General features: G+C 37.5%; 1 protein-coding gene and 1 pseudogene across 1 annotated transcript; both read left to right on the forward strand.

Annotated features, from left to right (window-relative positions):
• Positions 1 to 708: 708 nt before the first annotated feature.
• Positions 709 to 8,469, forward strand: LOC137003726 (NAD(P)(+)--arginine ADP-ribosyltransferase 2-like). The gene is made up of 4 exons (XM_067364019.1): positions 709 to 746; positions 6,344 to 6,445; positions 6,522 to 7,248; positions 8,429 to 8,469. Exons 2-4 carry the CDS (start codon positions 6,395 to 6,397, stop codon positions 8,467 to 8,469), a joined length of 819 nt encoding a protein of 272 aa, XP_067220120.1. The 5' UTR covers positions 709 to 746; positions 6,344 to 6,394.
• A 650-nt stretch (positions 8,470 to 9,119) lies between these two features.
• Positions 9,120 to 24,803, forward strand: LOC137008874 (alpha-2-macroglobulin-like protein 1; annotated as a pseudogene).

Consider the following 24,803-nt stretch of genomic DNA (forward strand, 5'->3'; position numbering starts at 1 on the left):
GTATCACAAACAAGACCGGACGATGTGTGTGTGTGTGAGTGTGTGGCTTATATCCTGTGGTTGATGACTGCGGTGATGATGTGCAGGTGGCGGTGATTAGTAGGCTGGTGATTGAGTGCGTGGGTAAGGGAGTGAGGTGGAACCTGATGTGTCTGTGACAGCATTATTGGTAGTAATAATAGTAGAGGTGATAATAGAGCAAAGACTTTTACAGAGAGAGTGCAAATGTATTTTTGATCTCAAATGCTTATATCCTCTAGGTATGAACGAAGAACTGATTCTTAACTGTTTTTTGTAAATTTTGACTTGTACTGCTGTTTCAAGATCATGTCTTTATAATGTATTTCATATTTAAATTTTCATTCATGTTTGACGTGTATTTATGGTTACATTGTTTGAACCACCGGTTTCAAGATCATGTTTTGATAGTGTAGGTCAATTTCCAATCATGTGATATTTGTATTTAATTAGCATTTCTACCAGAAAGACTCGGGAGGCAAGATAACATAACACTGGTATTTATTACCAAACAGCAAGCAGAATATATAAAAGTTAATGTTCTTTGGCGTAGGCCCCATCCGTAGCTCATGCCCTGAGGGTTGCAGACTTTGCGCTTTGCGTTTCCTGCCTGAAGCTGAAGGCAGGGGTGTAGCCGACCCCCGGGGAGTATGGACAGGGACCATCCTGGTGGTGGTGGGGAGGATGGAGGTGAAAGTTTGCGTCAGCATCTGCGAACTCAGACAAGTGTAAGTACCATTCTTTTATACTCCAAGTGTTAGATAATGATTGGTTAGATCTGAATTAATAAGTGACGCAACATTTGAGTCTTCCCAGCAGAACTTGCGCTAGAGCTTCATTTTGAGAGAATCAAGAATTTGAGAGAATACTATTGAATACTATTATACCTTTTTGAAATTTTAAAGTTTTGTATAACTTAGAATATGAATGTATTTATTTCTTTCTTTGGTGTCAATAATCGAGGTCTGGTTTACTATAATGATTACGGTAATAAGCCTATTAAATGCATTAGAGGACTCTTTCAACAACATGTAAACGGTGACTTTTTTCTATATTTGGGTCTTTGAGGGTTAAACTTTGTACAGAAAAAAATAGTGACCCACAAAACAGATGATACAGAAACTCTTAAAATCCCAAAAGAACATTAAACACTAACAGATCTCACAAGATTTCAGCAAACTGCAAGGAAAACTCTGATCAGATATTGTTGGTCACTTTTTAGTGATGTTATAGTTGTCATGTAGTGGCCTGATTTCCGATTAAATTTGTTCCTGCAAATACTACTGCAGAATTTCCTGCAGTGCTGTGATACTTTGAAAGATTTTATGAAGTCATTATGGAGAAAATATTTGAATTAATTCAGGAAATACCTGTAAAATAACAGTGTTTTCTGTAAAACATTTTTTGTAATTTATTTAAATTAGGATAATTTATTTTAATTTAACGTTTTTTTTTTGTTGTCGTTTGACAGCCACTGCTGCCAGTCATTTGAGGAAGGAGATACATATCCCTGAATAAAAGCATGAATTTGGATCTGTTCCTGCAATAACTTGAGAGAGATAGGTCAGAGAATTAAAGATTGAGTTCAACAGGAAGCAGTTCAATCAACCACATCACAGGTGTCTCCACATGCACAAACAACAGCTTCTTCTTTGCTGTTTTTTAAGGTAATCTGAACTGCATTAGACTTGTTGTAAATTTTCACATACAACTTTTAAATCTCACTCTACAACAGTTCCTCACACTAAGCATCACATCCCGAGGATCTGGATTGCAGCACAGGAATAAAACACAGTGTATTTTATGATGATGAACCAAATTAAAGAAATATTGATTATAGTTAAATTATCACAGACAATTTAATCAATAATATTTTTAAGTATGTTTAAAAATGTAGTATTGTTTAAAATTATTCTTTAAAATGCCAAGTCATGACAGATAAAACATTATCATTTCAAATGAAGTAAATTGTAAATCAGTCAAGTCAACTGCATTAAAGTGCACTTAATTGGCCCAAGGTCACAATCCTGATTTGGAGTAGATGATCACGGGATTGATCTGGGCCACATTCCTCCAACCAACAATTGCCAAGATCGCTTGCTATGTGGGATGTAGATTATGAGCCTAATAGTCTAATGTGACAAATTCATGTACCATGTTATTTACATGATACTTCAAGGTGGTTCACAGAATACCATGGTAGCCTACATTTAAAGAAAATGGGGTAACACTTTACTTAAAGCTTTTATGTATACTGCATTATAAAGGTATGTGCTATATCATTTCAAAAATAATTGCAACCAAAGTTAAAATACATTATAACATTCAAATATTTTGAAATTGGTTGTTTGTCATGTTTTAATGCAATATAATTTCTAAAGATTTATTATAATGTACTATAACTGGTTACAATTATTAATACAGTGCATTATAATGTGCATTACAAAGCACAATTAATGCATTAAAAATACTTTTATAATGCATAATACATGAAGGGTTTAAATAAAGTGCTCCCAAAAACAGTACTGGTGATTATTATGTTCAGGGGAGCAACTGAGTATCTTCATCAAAAAAAAAAAAAAAAAAAAAAAAAAATATATATATATATATATATATATATATATATATATATATATATAAATTCAGATTAGCATTTGCAACCCTGCAGCTTCTCAAATGCTTCTTTTTCCTACAGTTTTGTGTAGGAAAAAGAAGCATTTGAGAAGCTGCAGGGTTGCATATATAAGAATAAAGAGCATGATAATGAACGTCATTCAACTTTCCAGAATGACTTGTAAAAGACTTACTGTGCAATGATTATGCCTAAAACTTGGTTATGGTGCAAGTCATGGTTGTGAACATGAAACACATAAGATGTTTCTGAACATAATTACAATAAGATGATATTAAATATTGTATTCTACAACAATAAAATAATTTGTTCAACATCATTTTTTTTTTTTTTTTTTAAATAAATAATCTGCAAAACCTATGAACACATTCCCACAAAAACTACATAGATCTAAATTTAACTGACATCTCTCGTTTAGTTTAAATAGCTGGAGGAGGAGCTGAATCTGATGCTGACGCCCTAAACTTTACTATGTTTTAAAGTTTCACAACTGAAACACTCCTCAATCATCATAATTGACTAGACAGCAGATTGGGAAATCCTCTTTGTTGAACGGTGACAACAGAGAATCCAGTGATATTTTTTTTAAGAGTATGAAAATTCAGCAGATTTCATTGGACTTTGTACTGACGTTTGCATGATTTTCTTAGTTTCTAGAGTATAGACAAGGTAAGGACACTGTTCAGTTCTGTTGACATTTTAAAAAATTATGGTAACCTTAATTAAAAATGGGTTAACAGTTTCTCATGGAATATTGTTTAAGATTTTTAAAATATATATCTGAGAGTAACATTGTGTCAGCCCACATCTGGTCTGCATGTAATCCACATGTACCAGATGTTCGCCGGATCTGGGCCACACTATGTTGCTGTCTGGGATGCAACACAGTAAATTCCCTGGTGGTCTAAATTAAGTGTATTTTACTTAAGTAAAATTATCTGTCAGTGTGGTAATAAAAACAATCTTAATGTAAACGGAAAACAAGATTATTTAAGTGTCTATTACTAAATGCAAATTTACAGTAGCTCCGCCCACCAATGTCACACAAGGTTAAAAACAACACATGTGATTAATGACTTCAGTGGAGTAAGCAGTAGCGTGTTGGGTGTGGAAAACTAACTTGTGCCGCGATTGACTGGGTTTGAATCCACCTTTTGCCGAGCTCACTCTTCTCCCTCTTCCCATCACATATCACATCAGAAAGGCATTTATTTTTCAGGAAGTAAAATGCCTAACGAGGGTTTAATAATAATAAATTATTATTAAATTATACGATTAAATTACACTATTATACGAATAGTGTGTATCTACCAGTATAAAGTATAAATAGCATCTAATTACTGTTTACACTTATTGCAAAGAACTGCTACTTTTACATAATGAATAGAACATAATTTGCAAAATAAATTAATTCACTTAAAGGATTAGTCCACTTTTAAATAAACTTTTCCTGATAATTTACTCACCCCCATGTCATCCAAGATGGTCATGTCTTTCTTTCTTCAGTCGAAAAGAAATTAAAGTTTTTGATGAAAACATTCCAGGATTTTTTTCCATATAGTGGACTTTAATTTAAAATTATATACGTTTTAACCATAAATGCTCATCTTGAACTAGCTGTCTTCTTCTTCTCTATTAGAAATCCGGCAGTGTAGACACTGCTAAGTATATTACTACCCTCCACAGGCCAAAGTTTGAACTAATTGTTATATACTATTCAACTAACATATTGCATATAAAAATTAGTACAAACTTTGGCCTGTGGAGGGCAGTAATATACTTAGCAGTGTCTACACTGCCGGATTTCTAATAGAGAAGAAGAAGAGAGCTAGTTCAAGATGAGCATTTATGGTTAAAACGTATATAATTTGAAATTTTTTTTCAGAAAATGAGCGTTGGTTTCACTAGATAAGACCCTTATTTCTCATCTGGGATTGTGTAGAACAATTTGAAGCTGCAGTGAAACTAATTTTGACCTTCAACTGTTTGGTGCCCATTGAAGTCCACTATATGCAGAAAAATCCTGGAATGTTTTCATCAGAAACTTTAATTTCTTTTCGACTGAAGAAAGAAGGACAAAGACATCTTGGATGACATGGGGGTGAGTAAATTATCAGGAAAAGTTTATTTAATAGTGGACTAATCCTTTAAATTATTATTCATTATTATTTTTTGCATGTGGGATACCATGAAAATGAATAGTACTTAACATGAATAGCACTTAACGTTCTGCCAGTTTTTGTTGGGTGCTGTTGCCATGGTGAATCATAATATTGGAGCTCCATTGATCGTGGCTTTTCATAGTCGTGGTGCACAAGCTTAACACAGAGTCATCAGAGTTGATTGAACTAACTCAATTCAGCTGTTCTGAAACAGAAAGGTCAGAGTTTCCCATCTCAGTGTAAGTCAACTCAGAGTTCAAGTTTTAACTCAGAGTTGGTTGAACCTCCTTATTGAAATGGGCCCCTGATGATAACGATCACAATCGCTGAAGAAAAGAGAAAAAACAATAACTACATCTGACATCTAACCACAGCCATAGATGAAACCAACTGAAAAGACAAAGCAGACTGACTTTATTTCTGTCATTTGTCTACAGTTCTTTTTGAGAATTAACAGGTTTAGATGTTGATGTTTTATTGAAACTGACCATTATGGTTATCAGTGTTTCATTTAGTTGGGCACTGTAATTTGGTTTTTATGTTAAGTTTGTGGTCTTTGTAACAATGTTTACAGAAGCACATCATTTGTTATAAAAGAGGCCACAAACAAGAGCAATTGGGTGATATGGTTTACACCATCAAGAAGAAAACCAATTGTCTAGTCTCATCCCTGACCAAGAGTGGTTGTTCATTATTGTTATTATAACCAACAGTACCTTTATGCCACAGATAAGATGTTTTGAGATTTCATTTTTAAACATATTGTGGGGGGAAAATAGACACACCAACTACACTCAGAGTGAAAGATATGCCGGCACCATCATGGAAGTTTCCATCAAACAATTTTTTTTATTATTTAAAATAAAAAAAAACTATCAAATTGACTGACCCAGCACTGATTTAAAAAAAAAAAAAAAAAGGCAAATTGTTTAGTGTATAAAACCCAGCATATGTTCTGTCCAATATTTACATCAGAGCTGGGTTGTCAAATAAACAAAATTGTGTTGTTTTTAACCCAGCATTTTTTAGAGTGTAGAGAGAAGAGCGGCACTATGGATACCATTTCTTTTCAACAGGTCAGGTCTGCCCCAAAAACTTTTCCAATTGAAAAGTCTATGAACCCTATATTATTTTGTGGACACCATTTAGACATACAGCCATTGAGTGATGACAGTCTGCTAAGTATTTCATCACTCCAACGAACAGGAAGAGGGCCAGAGCAAATTACAGGGTCTGACATCGTACTTGCGAGTTCCCACATCATTAATGTTAATTTTAGTGATCTCTGACTGGTGAAGTTGGACATCATTGGTGCCGACATGAATAATAATCTTAAAGTAAAAGGTTAGAGGTTAAAGTCAAAGGTCAACATATCAGTAAATGTCACGCTAATATGATTATTATTCAAAAAGTTCTGCCACTTCTATAATTTTAAAACTGTTTTATGTTGGAAACAGTTTAATTGTGCAACATATTAGAGTAATAGATTTAGTCTTTATGAAATGCTGTTGTACTTATGGTTTTCTTTCAGCATCTGTTCTTCTATATCAACTATTTCATTTGGGAATTTGGCTAAATCAAGATGCTGCTGATTACTGAAGCTCTTCTTCTCATTTTTGCTGATTTAGGACAGGTAAGCTTGTGCTCTAGTATAATTAGTACAGACATGAATACTGATTATATGATCATTATGATTTCTGTTGCTGTAGGATCACAGAGGATCTGCAGGACAGATATTTCCATTGGATATGGCACCAAATTCTGTTGATGATCAGTATAAGGGTTGTATAGAGAACATGAAACACCTTGTGGAGACAAAACTTCTAGAGAAAGAAAAATCTCAGTCTGAACATGAATTTGCAAAACTTTGGGAAGAGGGTGTCCATGAAGCCAAAACACCAGAAGATAACTTGTCAAAAAATCATTCAGTTGCTGTTTATGTTTACACACATTCAAGTCCACTGTATGAATTTTTCAATAATGATGTTCGTAGTCAGAAACAAAAATACAAAGACAAGACATTTAAATGGTATTCATTTCATTTTCTGTTAACAGATGCGATACAGATTCTGAAGAAAACACAAAATAGATGCTATTTCACGTATCGTGGTACTCCAGAGGAATTTGATAAGAATGTTCTGAACAAAGATGTTCGTTTTGGATCATTTACATCCTCCTCTTTATATCAAAGTGTAGCACAAGGTTTTGGAACTAAATCTTGTTTTAAAATCAAAACTTGTGAAGGTGCTGATGTGTCACATTACTCTATATTTCCTTCTGAGAAAGAGGTGCTGATTCCTCCATATGAGAAGTTCAAAGTCGTTGCTGTCAACACGAGAAAAGGTCAGAAGGATCTCTGGTGTGACACTGTGTTCATATTGCACAGCTCTGGAACAAGAAGTGACCTGAACTGTGCAGTGGCATCCATGGATATCAGTACCAATGCTCCTTCAATTAATTTTATTATTGGGTTTTCTGTTATTATAACTATTATTATTATTTGTTATGTAATGTATATTTTAATTAAGAAGTGCTATGGTTTGGACACTGTTATACCTTACCAGGCTTTTAATTATTAACTGTAATCTGCAGTACTGTAAAGGTACCACACAGATAGACTGCCCTAAATTGTCAGACTGGCATTTAAATGTATAAACTAATATAATATGCTAATAATGAGACCATATTATTACTGTGAACTTATTTCATTTGATTCCACTAAAAATATTTTAAATAAAGAGATTTTCACTGCATCAGCAACTGCAGTCACCACCTGTTAAATAAAGCAACATGCAGCATCATCAATGTTTTGGGTCTTCTCTTCTCCTGAACTGAAGCACAAGGGTGACCCAAAAAATTAAATTTTACATTAAACTACCAGCAAATGTGTCCAGTATATCATTGTTTTTTTTTCTCACAGTTTATTACTATTAAAATACATTTTGTGAGTGTGTGTTTTTTTTTTTCTTGCACCTTTAACCCTTTCAACCCCACAGGTAAGTCATGTAATGTCCACACTACAAGTAACTTTGACATGCTGCAGTGAGATAATTAAGTGAATATGTAAGTGATGATTGAGCATTAATGATGAACACTTGCTGTTAACAAGCAGAATCTATATAACTTTTGTAGAGCCGTTTCTTTACGTAAATCCAACATTGTATTTTTTAATATTATATTAAAAAATATAATATTATGGGAGAAAAGGCTTTAAAGTATAACATAATATTATGGGAGAAAAGGCTTTAAAGTATAACAACTCAATTATTCTGAATATACTGTCAAGTCAACAAAAAGTAATAATGTACAACTGTCCTTACTTTCCAAGTGGGTTTGAATTTTGTGAATGATAAATTAAAAATATCATCTTTTGTGGATCTGTTTGCCCTGTACACAAATTGTAGTAGGTCAAATGACTCTGGTTTGGTGCTCAGGATGTTTCTTAATAAAGTGAAAATAGTAGTGGACTTGAAGCAGAAAGCAGTTCTTACCAGAAAGAGACTGACTTTCTCATTTCTGTCTGCCATTCATAAAGTAAAGTTTAGATTGCTGGAACTCAAAAAGTAAAAATGGATTCACTAAATGTATCTGTAGAAGAACTTTGTTTTCTCATCAGAGGAGATCTGCAGTTTACACAGAGAGAAACTCAAAGGCTGAATCCCAAATGGTACCCTACCCTCATTTTCTCCTTTAATGTTTTCTTTGTGTTGAAGTTACTCTTATAAGTACTTCAGTCCTGTATTGAGCTCCTCCTAATATTTTATATATATATATATATATATATATATATATATATATATATATATATATATATATATATATATATATATATATATTATATTTTTTTTTTTTTTTTTTTTTTTTTTTTTTTTTTAATTTTAGGCACAAACTCATGAAATAATTCATGTATGCTCCGACCACTGAAACAAAATGTCAGACACTGAAAATCTCGTAAAAGTGGTTTCAAACTGCGTTGGGGCAGTCTTTTTTACTAAGGTTTTTTGGATACAAAGGAGTTTTAAGGAGAAAACTGAATTTACACACGGTTACTAAAAACATTACAAACTTGGTTTTCACCACAGAGGTCTTAACACTCTTAAGTGTCGGGGAATGAATCTCATTCATTTAATTGATTGGCCACCACCTGGAATTAATTTTGTCCGCCCTCATTGCCTGAGGATAAAGTGCTAAATCAACCTGTTCCGATGATTAAGATCGTTTTTATATATCGCTGCCATTGGGGCAGATGATTGAGAGAAACTGTAGAGCAGTAAACGGTAGTATCTGTGGGGTTTCTGAAAGAGACAATTGATTCGCGTTTAGTGTTGGATGATCGCTATTCATGGCTGTGGGGGAGATTTGTGTTTGGAAAGGGCTCATTTTAGCTCTTTTTCTCTTTGCTGTTGGCGGACAGCCATCAGGACCGTAAGTACCATTAACGTTAAATAGGATTTGAAGTGAACAGAAGCTCATGGGTCCGTGTATCTTTTGGTCATTCGTTTTTTTTTTTTTTTTTTTTTCTCGCATTTTCGTTCAGGGGTAGAAAATGAATAAACAACCTGAATAATAAGACAAAAAATGAGTGGAGTAGCCACTGATCTATAATAGAGAAGTCTATCATTATTGATCGGTGGTAGTAGCCCAAATGTCACACTTGATAACAGATGTAGAGGCATCTACAATGACATCTTAAAAACAGACTTAATTAAATTTACTGTAGGTTTTTTAACCATTGTTTTTATCTGTGCATACATATTTCTGTGAAATAAGCGTTAGGTTGCACAGAAAGCCGATTTATGATCTCTAAAAACACATTCCATACAGTTACAACAATCCAGAAATTTCAAATGCTAGGGGGATATACAAAAAAATAAAAAAAGTGTACATTCTTGCAAAATTCTAATAGCTTTTTGTTTCTTTGAGGGCAATATAGATTCAATATAAAATTTCACTTCATTTTTAAATGCTATAAAACATGTTTTTTTTTACCTGAAAATTTACATTTATGGATATGAAATTTGGCCATTAAAATAAAAAAAATTAATAAAATAAGTGCAAGTCTGTTTATTTTTGGAGTTTACAATAATGCCTAAAAGAACATCTTTCCACTGTAAAATAAAATTTCCATCAACATTTCCAACAATAAAGTCAAGTACATTTTGCCAAAAAGATACATAAGGGCAGTGCCAAAATAAATGAACAGCTGTCTCTGGCTTCTGCTTGCAAAAGCTATAGCTTACATCTATATCTTTTTTTAAACTTAATTAAAAAATGTTTAGCAGGGTATATTTTGTGGAGAAGCTTAAAAGACACTTCTTTAACCTTGTTAAGAGATACCGGTTAGGCAGAAGCCAGACTTTTTTCCAATCAACATCACTCACAAACTGATTAGAATTACATTTGGTTTCGACACAACATCCTTCTGGAAAAGAGCTCTTATTGATCTATTATAAATATTACAAGAGAAACATATTTTACCTACAGGGGAATGATTTGGTGAGAGGCATGGAAGTTGCTGATAATTAACTTTTTTTTTTTTGTTTGTTTATACAACATGCATATTCTAGAAGAAACTGCACCAAAAACAGTTGAAAAATCCTTTGGTGTTATGGGAATATTTGTTTTTTTTTTTTTTTTTTAGAATTCCTCATATGTAAAAAGAAGACCCTCTGAGTTAAATAGCTGATCTACTAAAACAATATTATTGTGAAACCAATTTTTGAAGAAAATAGATTTTTGTTTATATAAAATGTCCTTATCATTCCAAATAATGTAATGGTGCGGTGAGAAGTTGTGTTTGAAGATCAGATTCCATACAAGAAAAGCTTGACGATGAAATGCAGAGAGCTTCACTGGTATTTTGTTAATCTCAAAGTTACAAACAAGAAAAAAATGTATACCGCCCAGGCTGGATAAAATATGAAAGGGAATTACATTCCAAATAGAAGTTGGATATTTAACAATGTCTAATCCAATTGAATTTAAATGTATTGTTTAGTGTAGTAAAGTCTAGGAAGTTGAGGCCACCATTCTCATAAGAGTTCATTAAAATATTTTTCCTTATATAATGTATTCTATTTCTCCAAACAAAATTAAACCGCATCTTATCAATCTCCTTTGATATTTTATTATCAACATGAAGAGCCATAGCTGTATAAGTTAGTCGAGATATACCTTCTGCTTTGGAAATCAAAACTCTTCCTCTTAATGATAAATCCCTTGAAAGCCATTGATTTAACCTCTTTTGAGTGTTTTGAATAATGGGATTAAAATTAGAAAAACTTCTATTCTGTTCATTCTTTCTTACTATAATTCCTAGGTATTTGACTTCCGTTTTGACTGGAATGTTACAATAAGATGCCACAGAACATTCTTTAACTACCATAAGTTCGCACTTCTTTACATTTAAGTAAACACCAGATGCTTTAGAAAACTCTTCTATAACATTAATTGCGATAGGGATTTGGTTTTCATTTTGGAGAAAAAGGGTGGTATCATCTGCTAACTGCGTTATAACCAATTCTCTATTCATAATAGACATACCTTTAATCGCACTGGCTTTAACATGATTTGTAAGGAGTTGGCTTATTATCAAAAATAAATATGGAGAAGCAGGGCAACCCTGTCTAATCCCTCTAGACAAATGAAATCTACAAGTGCCACCCAACAACTTAATTGAACTGTTGCAATTCTTATAAAGGGTTTTAATTGCGTTAGTAAAGAAAGTTTACAAGTGACTCAAAAATAAACTGATGCTCTACAGAGTCAAAGGCCTTACAGAAATCAAGAAAAAGAATAAATCCATCGTCTACATTAAATTCTGGATAATCCAAAACATCTAATACTAATCTTATATTGTTTGTAATATGCCTGTTCCTCATGAATCCAGATTGTGTTTCTTCTATAATTGAATCTAACACAGATTTGAGTCTTTTAGCAAAAATCAGGGCAAATACTTTATTATCATTATTGAGTAAACTAATTGGATGCCAATTATCAAGAAGAAATAAGTCTTTTTTTTGGTTTGGGAATTAGTGTGATTAATCCTTGAGTTAAGGTGGGAGGAAGGCACTGATTAATAATACTTTCATTAAACATTTTGAGTAAAAAAGGGGCCAAATCGTCAGCAAATAGCTTATAAAATTATCCGGTCAAACCGTCCGTACCTGGCGATTTATTATTTTTCAGATGATTAATCGCCTTCACTTCCTCAGCAGAAATAGGCATATCACAAAGTTCACTTACGTTTTTGTCAATAGTTTTCACCTCTATAGAACTCAAAAAAGCATCAGAAATAGTTGGGGAGTAATTAGAGGTATATATTTTCTTATAGAATTCACAGCAATAACTAGAAATTAGTTTATGGTCCTTTGTTACAACCCCATTCACATTTAATTTACTAATGTTACTATTAATATGGTGCCTCTCTAAATTAAAGAAGTATTGTGAATTTTGCTCGCCTTCTTCAAGCCAACGTCTCCTTGATCGAACAAATGCACCTTCAGCTTTCATTCTATAGAGTTCATCTAGTTTAATTTGTAGATCTGATAATAATAATTTCTTCATCTAATAAACTGTCTGGACACTTATTTGCTAATTTTGTAACTTCAACAATAATGTTGGTTTCTTCAGCTCTTTTGTATTTGGCTAAACAGCTTCCAAATGTTCTTAAATATTTTGTGACCTCAAATTTCAGAAGTTCCCAATTTGAACAAAAAGAATTCTCCTTGTTGGCTTTAAACCAAAATTGGCTTCTCAATCTAGAAATCTCTTGTTTTACCACCTCATTCATCAACAATGAATTGTTGAGTTTCCAGTATGATCCATTATTGAAACAATTCGTATTAGATAACTTAATATTAATACTTATTACTTCTACTCCATTAAAAGACCATAAAGCTATATCAACTACCACATCATCTTTATTAAAGTTCTCAGACATTAACCAAAAGTCTATTCTGGATTGACTGGACCCTGTTTTATTGCTCCAGGTAAATGACTTATGTGGAAATTTGGCTCTCCAAATATCTATGAGATTGAATTTATCCATGAAGTTTCTGAGACTATTGTTATTTATGTTTGGTCGACCTGGTGGCCATTTATCAATTGAACCATCCAATACAATATTAAAATCTCCAAGTAATACAGTGGCATTTGGATATTTATTTAACCAAACAATAAAAATATTTTCTATGGATTCAAAAAGATTATTATTATCCAGATTGTGATATCCATATAAATTCCCCAAGATTAATATATTATCAACATATTTAATTACTTGGCAAATAAAATGCCCTGCAGGATCACATTGTGTATGTAAAACCTCTCCATTAAATCTATTCTTTAAGGTAAGAACTCCAGCCGAGTGTTCAGACCCGTGAGAAAACCATACCAAATTACCCCATTGTGACGTCCAAAATTTACTCTCCTCTTTAGTAGAGTGAGCTTCTTGTACAAAACAAATCTGCCCTAAATTGTTTAGCAAAAAGAAAAAGAGCTTTCCTTTTAACGTTATTTCTTAACCCCCTAGCATTAAACGAAACAAGTGATAGAAATGACAACGTAGTTAAAGAATATTAAACAAATGAAACCTCTGATCAGTGTATAAACGCTGAAATCAAAGTAGTATCAAGATCAGCACCTTTAACACCACTAAATAAACATAAGGAAAGTAATCTTTAAACACAAGATTACCAACGGTGGCTGACGAAACGTAACATGTCTCTTTAAACATCCATATTATGAAAAAACTAAACAAACAGCATTTAAATACTGTGAAACATTCCAAAGGGCAGGTCACACCCTTTCAAACCGAAGTTGCGACTCGAACTTGAGTGTAAACATAACCGTATTATTGGAGTTTATAGCAGCAATGGAAACATAGAAATTAACGTTTTGAAAATCTTGAGAAAATATCGAAATCAGTCCTTGGCTGCTCCTCTCACTCTGTCACCTCAGTGCCTTCAATGAATCCGCGACCTCCGACAAAGTAAGCAGATTTTCCATCATCACGGGCTTTTTTGATCAGAGGCCATAACTTTAGTCTACTGTCTCTGTCCTCCTTCGTCAGATCCTCTTTAAATTGCATGCCTTGGTTCCGAAGAAACTCGCTGCTCTTAGCCGCCTTCCAAACAGCATCTCTGAATCTCCTGGCCGTGAAGCGAATGATTGTTGCACGGGGCCTCGATTCGTTAGCGCGCTTGGTACCCAGGCTGCGTTCCAGTTCGGTTTTTAAATGCCCTTCCCTCGCTAACTTCACTCAGTCTCGTTGACTCGGATGTACGTCATTGCTTACGTTGCACGAGTGCCCACTTCTGGCGGAACCTTTGTATGGGCTGAACTGGAACGTCCTAAGCCCTTGATCACTTGGAATCCGCAATGGAGCTGATTTATTATTTATTTTTTCCCCTTACAAAATTGTTTAATACAGCATTCTATATGTATATATGTGTGTTTTAAATGTTTAAAAAATAATTAGAATATCATAGTTGTTTGTGGTGGGGTAAATTAAACGCAATATGCGGTGACGTCACAATCGTGTTGCATTGTGGGTTATGGAGCTGCCTGAAGTGTACATATGAAGTAGACTCGCTCCCTCGGTCAAAATCGAGGGAGCGAGGGTCTGTCCATATAAACTTCCCTCGTCCACTTCACGAAGTGGAACGCACTTCAAAATGGCGGCAGGGATTCCCCCGAGGGGAAGTGTTTAGGGAAGTTCGCGAGTGCGTGTCTAAAACCGAACTGGAACGCAGCCCCAGTCGGTGAGCGACATCTATAGCATCTGGTAGTTTCGTCGCTTCATGTGGAAGCAACTCTTGGCACACACGGATAACTTCTTCTCGCACGTTCACTTTTATCGCCTCTGATAATCCATATAGACGCAAATTCCAACGCCTACCGTACCGCTCTAAATCCGTCACCCGACTCATGCACAGCCTGGCTGTGTTCACCCCTGTCGATCCGTTTTTCCATGTAAAGCATTTTGCTCTTCAACTCTTTTATTTCTGCGCAGGCGGTTTGGACCATCGATTCCAGAGCATCACTTCTTGTATTGATAAGGTTGGCGAGCGTCGAGATTATTTCATCGGGATTAGAATTCCCTGTTTTCACGTTGGTGAATGTTGGCTTTTTCGCAAGTGGAGGTTTAGACGGAGTTACAGGGTATGGCGGAAAATCGTCTTCATCTTCCGTCATATGTTTGTCTCGAATCAAACCACTTTCGTAGCTATGATCGTTATTAGCAGGCACATGTGAATCACTTTTTCCGGAGTCACTGACTTTTTTTTTTTTTTTTTTTTTTTTTTTTTTTTTTTTTTGTGCAGATTTGGGCATGCTTTAAGCAAAAACTATCTTATAAACAAACGCTTATGAATTTTGCTGACAGTTACGTCTATTACTTTCCTGTTAAAGGTTTGGTACTGAGAGCTCGCAACTTTTGACTATTCACGCCGCCATCTTGCCGGACTCCCCTAGCGGTAGAGGACTTATTTTGTTGAAAGAACTGAAGATGACATCACTGGCTCAGATTTGATTGACCAATCGGCTGAAAGGGGCGTGTAATGATCGCCCATGTGGAAAAGGAGTTTTGAAGTCGTGTTTCAGTTTTCTATCAGTGACAGAAAAAACGAAAATCGAGTCAAAATCATGTTTTTTTTTGTTTTTGTTTTTTTTTAACAAATGAAAAAACGGGAAACGACCGTTTACTCGTTTATGCGTAGTTTTCAAATTTTAAATGAAATATCACAACGTACACGGACCCTCATGCTTTCTACTCATAGGCTGATGAAATTGCTAACGATTTTATGATTTCCAAAAAGAACTTTGTGAAACAAGGTTATCCACCATGCTCCGGTTTAATCTTTACATAACTGCCCCCCAAAAACAACGTATTTATAGAATTCACTTTTTTTGTACTTGAATGTTTAAACCTCTAAATGAATAAACTTGATGTGTGTGTGTGTGTGTGTGTGTAATGTGTATAAATATTATATAATTATAATGAGCCAATGTAATCCTCTGCAGGTATCTGAAAATTCAGGTAATTTGTTTTCCAGTAGATGGCAGCAGTTTACCACTAAACCAGGGGTTCCCAACCATTTCTTCTTAAACATTATTTTAGGTCTTGGAGTCTGATGAACTGAATCAGTGTGGTTTGGAGCCCCTGCACTAAACCATGTGCAAGTTCATGTTACTATGAATCTGTGCAGGGTATATTAAACATTTTGTTGGCAAAATGCACAATTATGTAATTTCAAAATTTAGTGACTCTTGCATGTTAAGCAGACATTGGTTTCTTTAATCATATTTCTTCAGGTTCTTCATGGTGACGTTCCCTGCAGTGATTGAGTCTGGATCTGAAGCCAAATTATGCATTTCTCTTCTGAAACCCCAAGAGAGTCTCACACTGACGGTTTCTCTGCTTGATGACAAAAACAGGACAACTAAACTTGTGCAGCAGGTTTCTTCAACACCATTTCACCGCAGCTTTAGTTTCCAGGTCTGTCGTCTAGACTCATGTGGCTGTTTTATTCTTTGTCTGGTTTGTTAAATAAGTTTCTCCACAGGCTCCTCGAGTAGATGTTGAGTCTGTGCAGAAGATGAAGGTTGAAGTTCAAGGGAGGGTCTTCAGAGTGACCGAAGAGAGGAAAGTCATGCTCAGACGTTACCTACCTTTGACCTTCATCCAAACAGACAAACCCATCTACAATCCAGGACAAATGGGTGAGCTGTGAATGACCCTAGGTTGAATATTGGGTGTCTCAAGTCCATTACTCTACAACAGGGGTGTCCAACCCTGCTCCGGGAGAGCTACCATCCTGCAGACTTCAGCTCCAACCCCATTCAAACTCTCATGAAGCAGCTAATCGAGGTGTTCAGGGTTGCTTGATTACAGACAGGTGTTGGAGCAGGGTTGGAACTGAAGTCTGCAGGACAGTAAGGCTGTGTCCGAAAACTGAAATGGGTCCTCCGAAGACCGTATTTTCCAAATTAAGAAGGCATAAAGGTACGTCCAAATTCACTGTTGGCTTCTCTTCCGGTTTCCTGAGATGCCTTCATCTGATCGACTTTAGAAGGCAGCATAGATGTATCCTTCGCTGCCTTTGATGTCCCACAATCCTGTGCTTTCCATTCTGTCAGTTGAGCTAGAAAATTAAAGATTGCATTTGAAAGTTGCGTTTGCTGGCCAGTTCGAGTACATGTACATTTTTGACCAACATTTTCCACTTGATGTCATTTCTAGCGATAAATGAAAACTGTAGTAATTAAATGTTTAGTTTTCACCAATGCTCACGCAATATTGCTGTAGATCATTAAACTCTTATGCTGCCTCAGAAGTCTGAGGTGCCTTCATGCACAAACGCTGCCTTACAAGTCATTGCTTGATAAGGCAGCAAGTCCGCTACCTAGGTGTCTGGGTGCAGCTTGGCTCTCTAGGAACAGGGTTGGACACTCCTGCTCTACAAGTTCTGATGTCTTGAAGTGCATTATGCAATGAATGTGTTAATTGCCTTTGCAGTGAATTTCAGAGTTGTCACCATGGATGCCAAATTTGTGCCTCTTGATCAGATGGTAAGGTCTCACCATGAGCTCATTACAAATTTAAATATGGGTTCACTTTACAAACTTCAGTTTCTCACTTTTGAAGTTTGACTGTTTGTGGCTTTTGTTTTTTTTTTTTTTTTGTGTGCTTTTAAATGCCTGTCTTTGTGTCTTGCAGTACAATCTGGTCGTGGTGGAGGTGAGTTTGCTCTGGTGCAAGTCTTTTAAATTGAGCCGACACAGCTTTTTGTAGTTTTGCTTTGTTTGCAGTTTCTGAGCTGTTAACTGTTTTAATAGGACAATAATAATAACCGGATTGGTCAGTGGACAAACGTTTCTTCAACGAGGTGGATTTTGCAGCTTTCTCATGAGTTAAACCCAGAGGCTCAGATAGGGATGTACACACTAAGTGCTTTTATTGGTGACCGAATGATCTCCCAGGTTTTTGAGGTGAAAAAATATGGTAAGTAGTGCATAAAATGTGCACATACAATAACGGAACCAAGGTCTTAATCTGGTGTGTGGTGTTTCTGGTTTAGTTTTGCCCAAGTTTGACGTGACCATAAACGCACCACAGACATACAGTGTTGCAGATGTGGGACTGAAAGTTGAGGCTTGTGCCAAGTGAGTGAGGCTCTTATTTTCTTGTCTTGTGGTTGGTCTGTTCCTGATCTTGTTCCTTGTGATGTTTCTCAGATACACTTATGGCCAACCTGTACCTGGTCAAGCATTGGTGGAGGTGTGCCGTGATCCATTTCCATATATTGAGGTTCCAGACGTGACCCGCCAGTGCCTGCGTAAAACCATGAAGGTCTGTGACCGTTGCCTTGTGGGGGGTTTTCCTTCTGTTTGTGCTTGACTTAAATGTGACTTTGTCCTGCTACCAGATGAATGCCACAGGCTGTGCCTCCCTTATTATCGATACGGCAGTGTTTTTCAACACCAAATTTGAAAATAATATGCAAGACTCATTTCTTATAAATGTGAACGTCACGGAGGAGGGAACAGGTGAGCAATTGGCTGATCTGAATCAACAGCATGTGTTTGAAGTTGACTTGCTCATTCTGTGCACTTTTGTTTGTTTTACCTCAGATGTAGTTATGTCAAAATCTGCAACCGTGTCCATTACATTTGAAGTTGGCAAGGTCACATTTTTGGACCTCCTGGATTATTTTGAACCTGGATCAACGATTAATGGAAAGGCAAGTAAAAGCCAATAAGGCTTCTGAGAAAGGGATGAGCTGTTTCCTAACTTTGATCTTTCCCAACAGATAACAGTGTCTCGTTTCAATGGGACTCCAATTTTGAACAAAGCTGTGTATCTCCTTGATGGTAACAATAACAAACTGCTGCTAAATCTGACCACAAACCAGAACGGACTGGTCACATTCTCTCTCAACACCGTTAATCTTCCTAAAGCGGATCTGAATCTGGTGGTACGATTTGCTCTTTATATATTGTGACATGAAGACTTCTTGTGCTCTCACTGATTTCATTCATTGCTCCCCAGGCAAGTGTGACTCCAGAGGTGGTTTATAGTTACAAATCGCCATACTTCACTACAGATATGAGGGTTGTTCAGCTTCTCCAACCTGCTTCTCCTGATAACCCATCATTTAGTGAACTGACTATAGTGAAGCTCGAGCAGCCGCTCAAATGTGGTGCTACATTTCCAGTGACTGTGAAATATTCTTTTGTTGGAGAGTCTGGTGGCTACAGTGCTGACATTGTCTATATGGTGAGGAAACACTGTGGGATGGTGGCGTGTTTGGGTGTTTTTTTTTTTTTTTTGTTTTGTTTTTTTTTTCAGCACGTCATTCAACTGTCTTCGGTCAGGTCTTGTCCAGAGGAGTGATCGTCCTCCATGGATTTCAGACGGTCACAGCAAGTGTTTCTAATAAAGTCACAAGCGGCTCAGTGTCGTTCCAGCTGTCTGTCAGTGTTGACATGGCTCCAGCAGTGCAGATTCTGGTCTATTGTGTTCTGCCCAGTGAGAATGTAGTTGTTGGTAGTGCATCATTTGAGACAGAAGCATGTTTCCAAAACAAGGTATGATGTGCACTATCTTTTGGCTACAAATGGGGAATGGTGGTGTGTCCTACAGCATTATTTGTCCTTGTTCCAGGTGTCTTTGCAGTTCTCTCCAGCTACAGCCGTTCCTGCTGAGGGAAATGTTCTGACTGTCTCTGCTCAAGCAGGATCTCTGTGTGGCCTCAGTGCTGTAGATCAGAGTGTCCGGATCTTGGAGTCAGGAAGACGTCTGAGTGCTGAAATGGTATTCATGTGCCTTTTTTAAAAAGGGTGCCTTCATGTGCCTTTTTTCCTTAGTATCCTTGAAGGCATCAATGAAGACAAACGGACCATTTTAAATGAGTGGTGACAAAGTTACTTTTTTAAATGAACGACTAGTTAGTTTAATGAAGTGATCAGATGTTAAATGCAATGAGTCACTTTGGATCAAAGCATCTGCCAAATTCATAAATGTTATACCCAGAATGCACTGTAATGTGAGCCATTTTAGCTCAGGTTGACCTGAAAATGAGGTATTCACTGGCTGTTACCATGTCTTGAGCTTTAACTTAGTAAACTGAAGTGGCATGCTATTCAAATGCAACAGATTTGACAAGCCGCAGAAAGTCAAAAGTAATACGAAGTCTGTTCAGCTGGACTTATGTACTAGATTAATGTGGCTTTTTTTTTTTTTTTTTTTTTTTTCCTCACTCCCCATGTTTTTAGGTGTTCAACTTGCTCCCAGTTCTATCACTATCAAATTATCCGTATGAAGTTGATGATGAACAGGAGTGTCTGAATGTTCGACCCCGTCGAGCTGTTTCTGTAGACTATGCCTACGACACCTTCAAGGTAGAAAACGGTTCATTATCCTGTTAAACACAACTTCATTTTCAAATGTCTTGTCTTGTTCTGACAGAGCATGGGGTTGAAGGTCTCATCAAATTTGCCTATCAGAGTACCTCAGTGTCTGATGTACAGAGGCCAGAATTATTACCGCAACTTCCGTGATGGTATGTCTGTTCTTGCTCTACAAATTGGCAGATGAATTTTGTATGGTTTATTAATCAGGTCTGTGCAAGTCAAATACTCCTGCATAGACCGATGAGAACAAGACTAGAGTTGCAAACTCTCTTTCAGTGATGTTTTTCCGTCATCCTGGAGCCATGGCAATGGCGGCTGGTCCAGAAGAAATAAGTGAGGGTGACTCTTCCTCTCTTGATGTGACCATCAGGACTTACTTTCCAGAAACATGGATCTGGCAGCTTTCTGAAGTGGGGTTAGTAATACACTTTTTGTTCCCTTTTAAAGCTACTTGCGCACAGTGTTTACTTATTCCCTCTTTCTCTCTTCTGTCCTTCAGAGCTACTGGATCCACACAAGTTCCTCTCACGGTTCCTGACACAATCACCACATGGGAGACGGAGGCGTTCTGTCTGTCTTCCAAAGGTCTTGGTCTGGCTCCTCCTGCTCTGCTGACAGTCTTCCAGCCCTTCTTCTTGGAGCTCTCCCTGCCATACTCCATCGTCCGTGGAGAGTCTTTTGAGCTGAAGGCCACTGTCTTCAACTATCTGTCCAAGTGCATCATGGTCTGTCATGGTTTATTTTCCTCTTATACAAATCTGTATAGAAGGTCATGTGTCTTTGCTCCATGTGCTCTCATTGGCAGGTTAAAGTAACTCCAGCTTCATCTGCAGCCTTCACTCTTGGAGCATTTAATGAGCCGTATTCATCCTGTCTCTGTGCTAATGGGAGAAAGACCTTTAAATGGGTTTTTACTGCTTCTGTTCTTGGTTAGTCTTGTGCTGTCTCCCTCTTAAATTGAGTGTATTAGGTGTTACTCACTGTCTGTCTCTGCAGGAGCTGTCAATGTGACAGTCAATGCTTCAGCTGAACCGTCCCAGACTCTGTGGCACTGAAGCCGTGACCGTGCCGACAAGAGGACGCGTTGATGTAGTCACTCGAAGTCTACTTGTCCTGGTGAGTTAACTAGCCTTCTGGAGCTTGATCATGGAGCTCCTGCTGCTTTACTGATGGGGTGTTTTACTGCTTTTTAGCCTGAAGGAGTTGAGAGGACCAACACCCAGAGTTGGTTACTGTGTCCAAAGGGTTTGTTTGCAATCAATGATTCCCAAACAAGTTCTCCCTGTACAGCTAAACATTAGCCTAACGCTCGCTTCTGTTCGGTCTGCAGGAAGCGTTCTTTCAGAAAACGTGACTGTGACGTTTCCAACAAATGTGGTTCAGGGATCAGCCAGATGCTCTGTTTCAGTCCTTGGTAAAGCATTTAATTTAGTAGAAACTGACATGTGATGTTTGCCAGAATAACTTGTTTCTGATGTGGGTTTTATGTTTGACCTCTCATAGGAGACATAATGGGTCGTGCGCTGAAGAATCTGGATGGGTTATTAAAGATGCCATCTGGCTGTGGAGAGCAGAATATGATTATTCTTGCTCCCAATATTTACATCTTGCTATACCTGGAAGTCACGGGGCAACTCACCGCAGCCATCCGAGAGACCGCCATAGGCTACCTTCAGAGCGGTATGGATTTGAGTGTTGGCGAGACTAAACAGTCTGACAAACTACAGTGAAGGCACAGGACTTAGCCATAATTCAGGTTTCACTACATTAAATCATATGGACTATTGGTTTACACTGAGGGCCTTCAAATAATGATTTGGACAAGACCCTTTCTGGTACTTCTGCTGTAGTGAGATTGCTTGCTCTTTAAAGTGTATGAAATATCAAGTCTCTCCCACTCCCATTTCTAACTGACTAAAATGTTTTGGTGCTTTGAGTCAAGGGCATAGAAACCTGATAATTTGTTGTTCCTAATTAAACTGCACAACTCTATAGGTGTAGAAATCACACCTATATCCTCTTATCCAGGTTTTCCAAAACCTTAGTGATTCAAGGGACCTTGATTACCAAATTATCCATCATTGCTTGTACATCCTGATGAATTTCCATGTTTGTTTGCCCTGAACAGGATACCAAGGACAACTGAACTACAGGCACAGTGATGGATCATTCAGCACATTTGGTTATGATGCATCCAATACATGGTGAATTTAATGCTGCACATTCTAGTGTTTATCCTTTATCACCAGTGATTTTAGTTTAATGAAACTTCCTCCATGACCAGGTTGACTGCCTTTGTCCTGAGGTCTTTTGGTCTAGCGAAGCGCTTTGTCTTCATTGACCCGAATGTCCTTCAGAGTGCGAAGGACTGGATAATAAGCCAGCAGGGTTCAAATGGCTGTTTCATACAACAGGGAACTCTGTACCACAATGAAATGAAGGTACGTGTTATCAAATGGACTGTAACCCATAGACTCAGACTGTCTCTAATCCAGGTGCTTTTATTTTTATTTTTTTTTAAAGGGTGGAGTTGGGGATAATGTGACCATGACCGCCTACATTGTTGCATCTCTGCTTGAACTAGGTGTCCCTGTCACGGTAAAATATCTCCAGTAGTTGAGTTGCTTGCAGATGACCTTCCTGTTGTGGCTTTTGTCTAATCTGCTTTGCTTTCAGGATCCTGTCATCACCAATGCTCTGTCATGCTTGAGGCCTGTCGTTGGGAACCTGAGAAACACTTACGCCACTGCTCTGCTGGCCTACACCTTCAGCCTTGCTGGAGAGATGAGCACTCGATCACAACTTCTAACCTCCTTAAACAACCTTGCCATTTCTGAAAGTGAGAATAACAATCCTCATCTTGAGCTGAGGCTTTTCTAATGAAGTCTTGACTTGTTCATTTTTAGACGTGCATTTTCAAAAATGCAAAACACTATGGCAGTTTCCACACTTGAAGACTGGAATAATGGCCAATGAAAATGAGCTTTGTATCCGTTACGTTTGAAAATGATTTAAATGGTTAAAACGGTAATACTGTGACTGCATTAGAATCTTTCAAAAACATTGAGTTGATTTTAATTCTCGTTGGCCCAAACTCTTGTATTTTGTATGTTTGCACCTTGGCCCAAGCTCCAATGTGAAAAGATTGGTGCACCTGAGTGGGCTTATACTTGAGGCTGTTTGTCGTCAATTTTTCCCCCACCTTCTCGTCTTTAGGCACTAAGCTGCATTGGTCTCAGACTTCATCTGGTGATACTCTGGCGGTGGAGATCAGCTCTTACGTGCTGCTAGCGGTTCTCACTGAACAGCCTCTCACGACGGCAACCCTGGGCTATGCTAACCGCATTGTCAACTGGCTCGTGACCCAGCAGAATCCCTTTGGAGGCTTCTCCTCCACCCAGGTACCTCTGACCACCAAACCAGTTCAGTCACTCTTTATACGGGTCAAATCTTTAATGTGATGCTGGTTTTTAGGACACTGTGGTGGCTCTTCATGCCTTGTCTGTGTATGCTGCTAAAGTGTTCAGCGTGGAGGGCTCCAGCACTGTTACTGTACAGTCCTCAGTGGCAGGAGGAGAGTCTTATAGCTTCACTGTGAATCGGGACAACAGGCTGCTGTATCAGGAGAAGCCGTTGAAGAACATTACCGGCAATTACACTGTTAAAGCATCAGGTTCCACTTGTGTGTCTGTGCAGGTCTGTATCTTCACCACCCCCCCCCCCCCACCCCTCTGTCTGTTTGTGCACATCAAAATCTTACTGTGCTTCTCGTACTACAGGTTGCGTGTTTCTACAACATTCCGACACCCGTTAAAGTTGCCAGGACGCTGAGCGTCGACGCAAAGGTGAAGGCAGACTGCCGACCGCTTGGAGCCAATCTCATGTTGAACTTCACAGTGACGTAAGAAGAGTTGACTTGTGTCCTGAAACCAACTCTTATGATTCTTACAAAGGGCAACTGCTTTCTTGATCCTCTTGACTGAACTTCCTATTTATCTTCAGATACAATGGAGCCAAAGCAACTACTAACATGGTTCTAGTGGATGTTAAACTCCTGTCAGGCTTCGAAGCTGATACGTCACTGGTTCGTAAGATTTGGAAAGTCCTAAGATGCTTGAACCTACTTCAGTTGTAATTGTTCATTTAAATGATGGTCTTTCACTCAGCTTGGATCTCCACCCCAGTCGTTCGCCCCGCTGGTGGAGCGGGTCGATTCTGAAGATGATCGTGTCCTAGTGTATCTGAAAGAGGTGAGACTGTGTATACTGGATGTATTCAGGAGCTGCTATCTTGAGTGCTAGTGTATGTGCTGCTGTTCATCCTGTCTTTCAGGTTCCCAAAGGCGTCCCCATGACTTACACTCTGCAGCTAAAACAGGTTCTTGCAGTGAAAAATCTCAAGCCAGCGGTCATCAATGTTTATGACTACTATCAGACAAGTACATTTTTCATCCTAATCATGCTTTGCTCTTGCTGATTTCCTTGTTGAACATGATCAAGCTCATTTCATGTTGCTCTTTCAGGTGATGCGTTTGAGACGACCTACACATCCCCCTGTCAATGATTATGCTATAGGAC

This window comes from Chanodichthys erythropterus, chromosome 3, assembly GCF_024489055.1.
Source record: "Chanodichthys erythropterus isolate Z2021 chromosome 3, ASM2448905v1, whole genome shotgun sequence".
NCBI lineage: Eukaryota > Metazoa > Chordata > Actinopteri > Cypriniformes > Xenocyprididae > Chanodichthys > Chanodichthys erythropterus.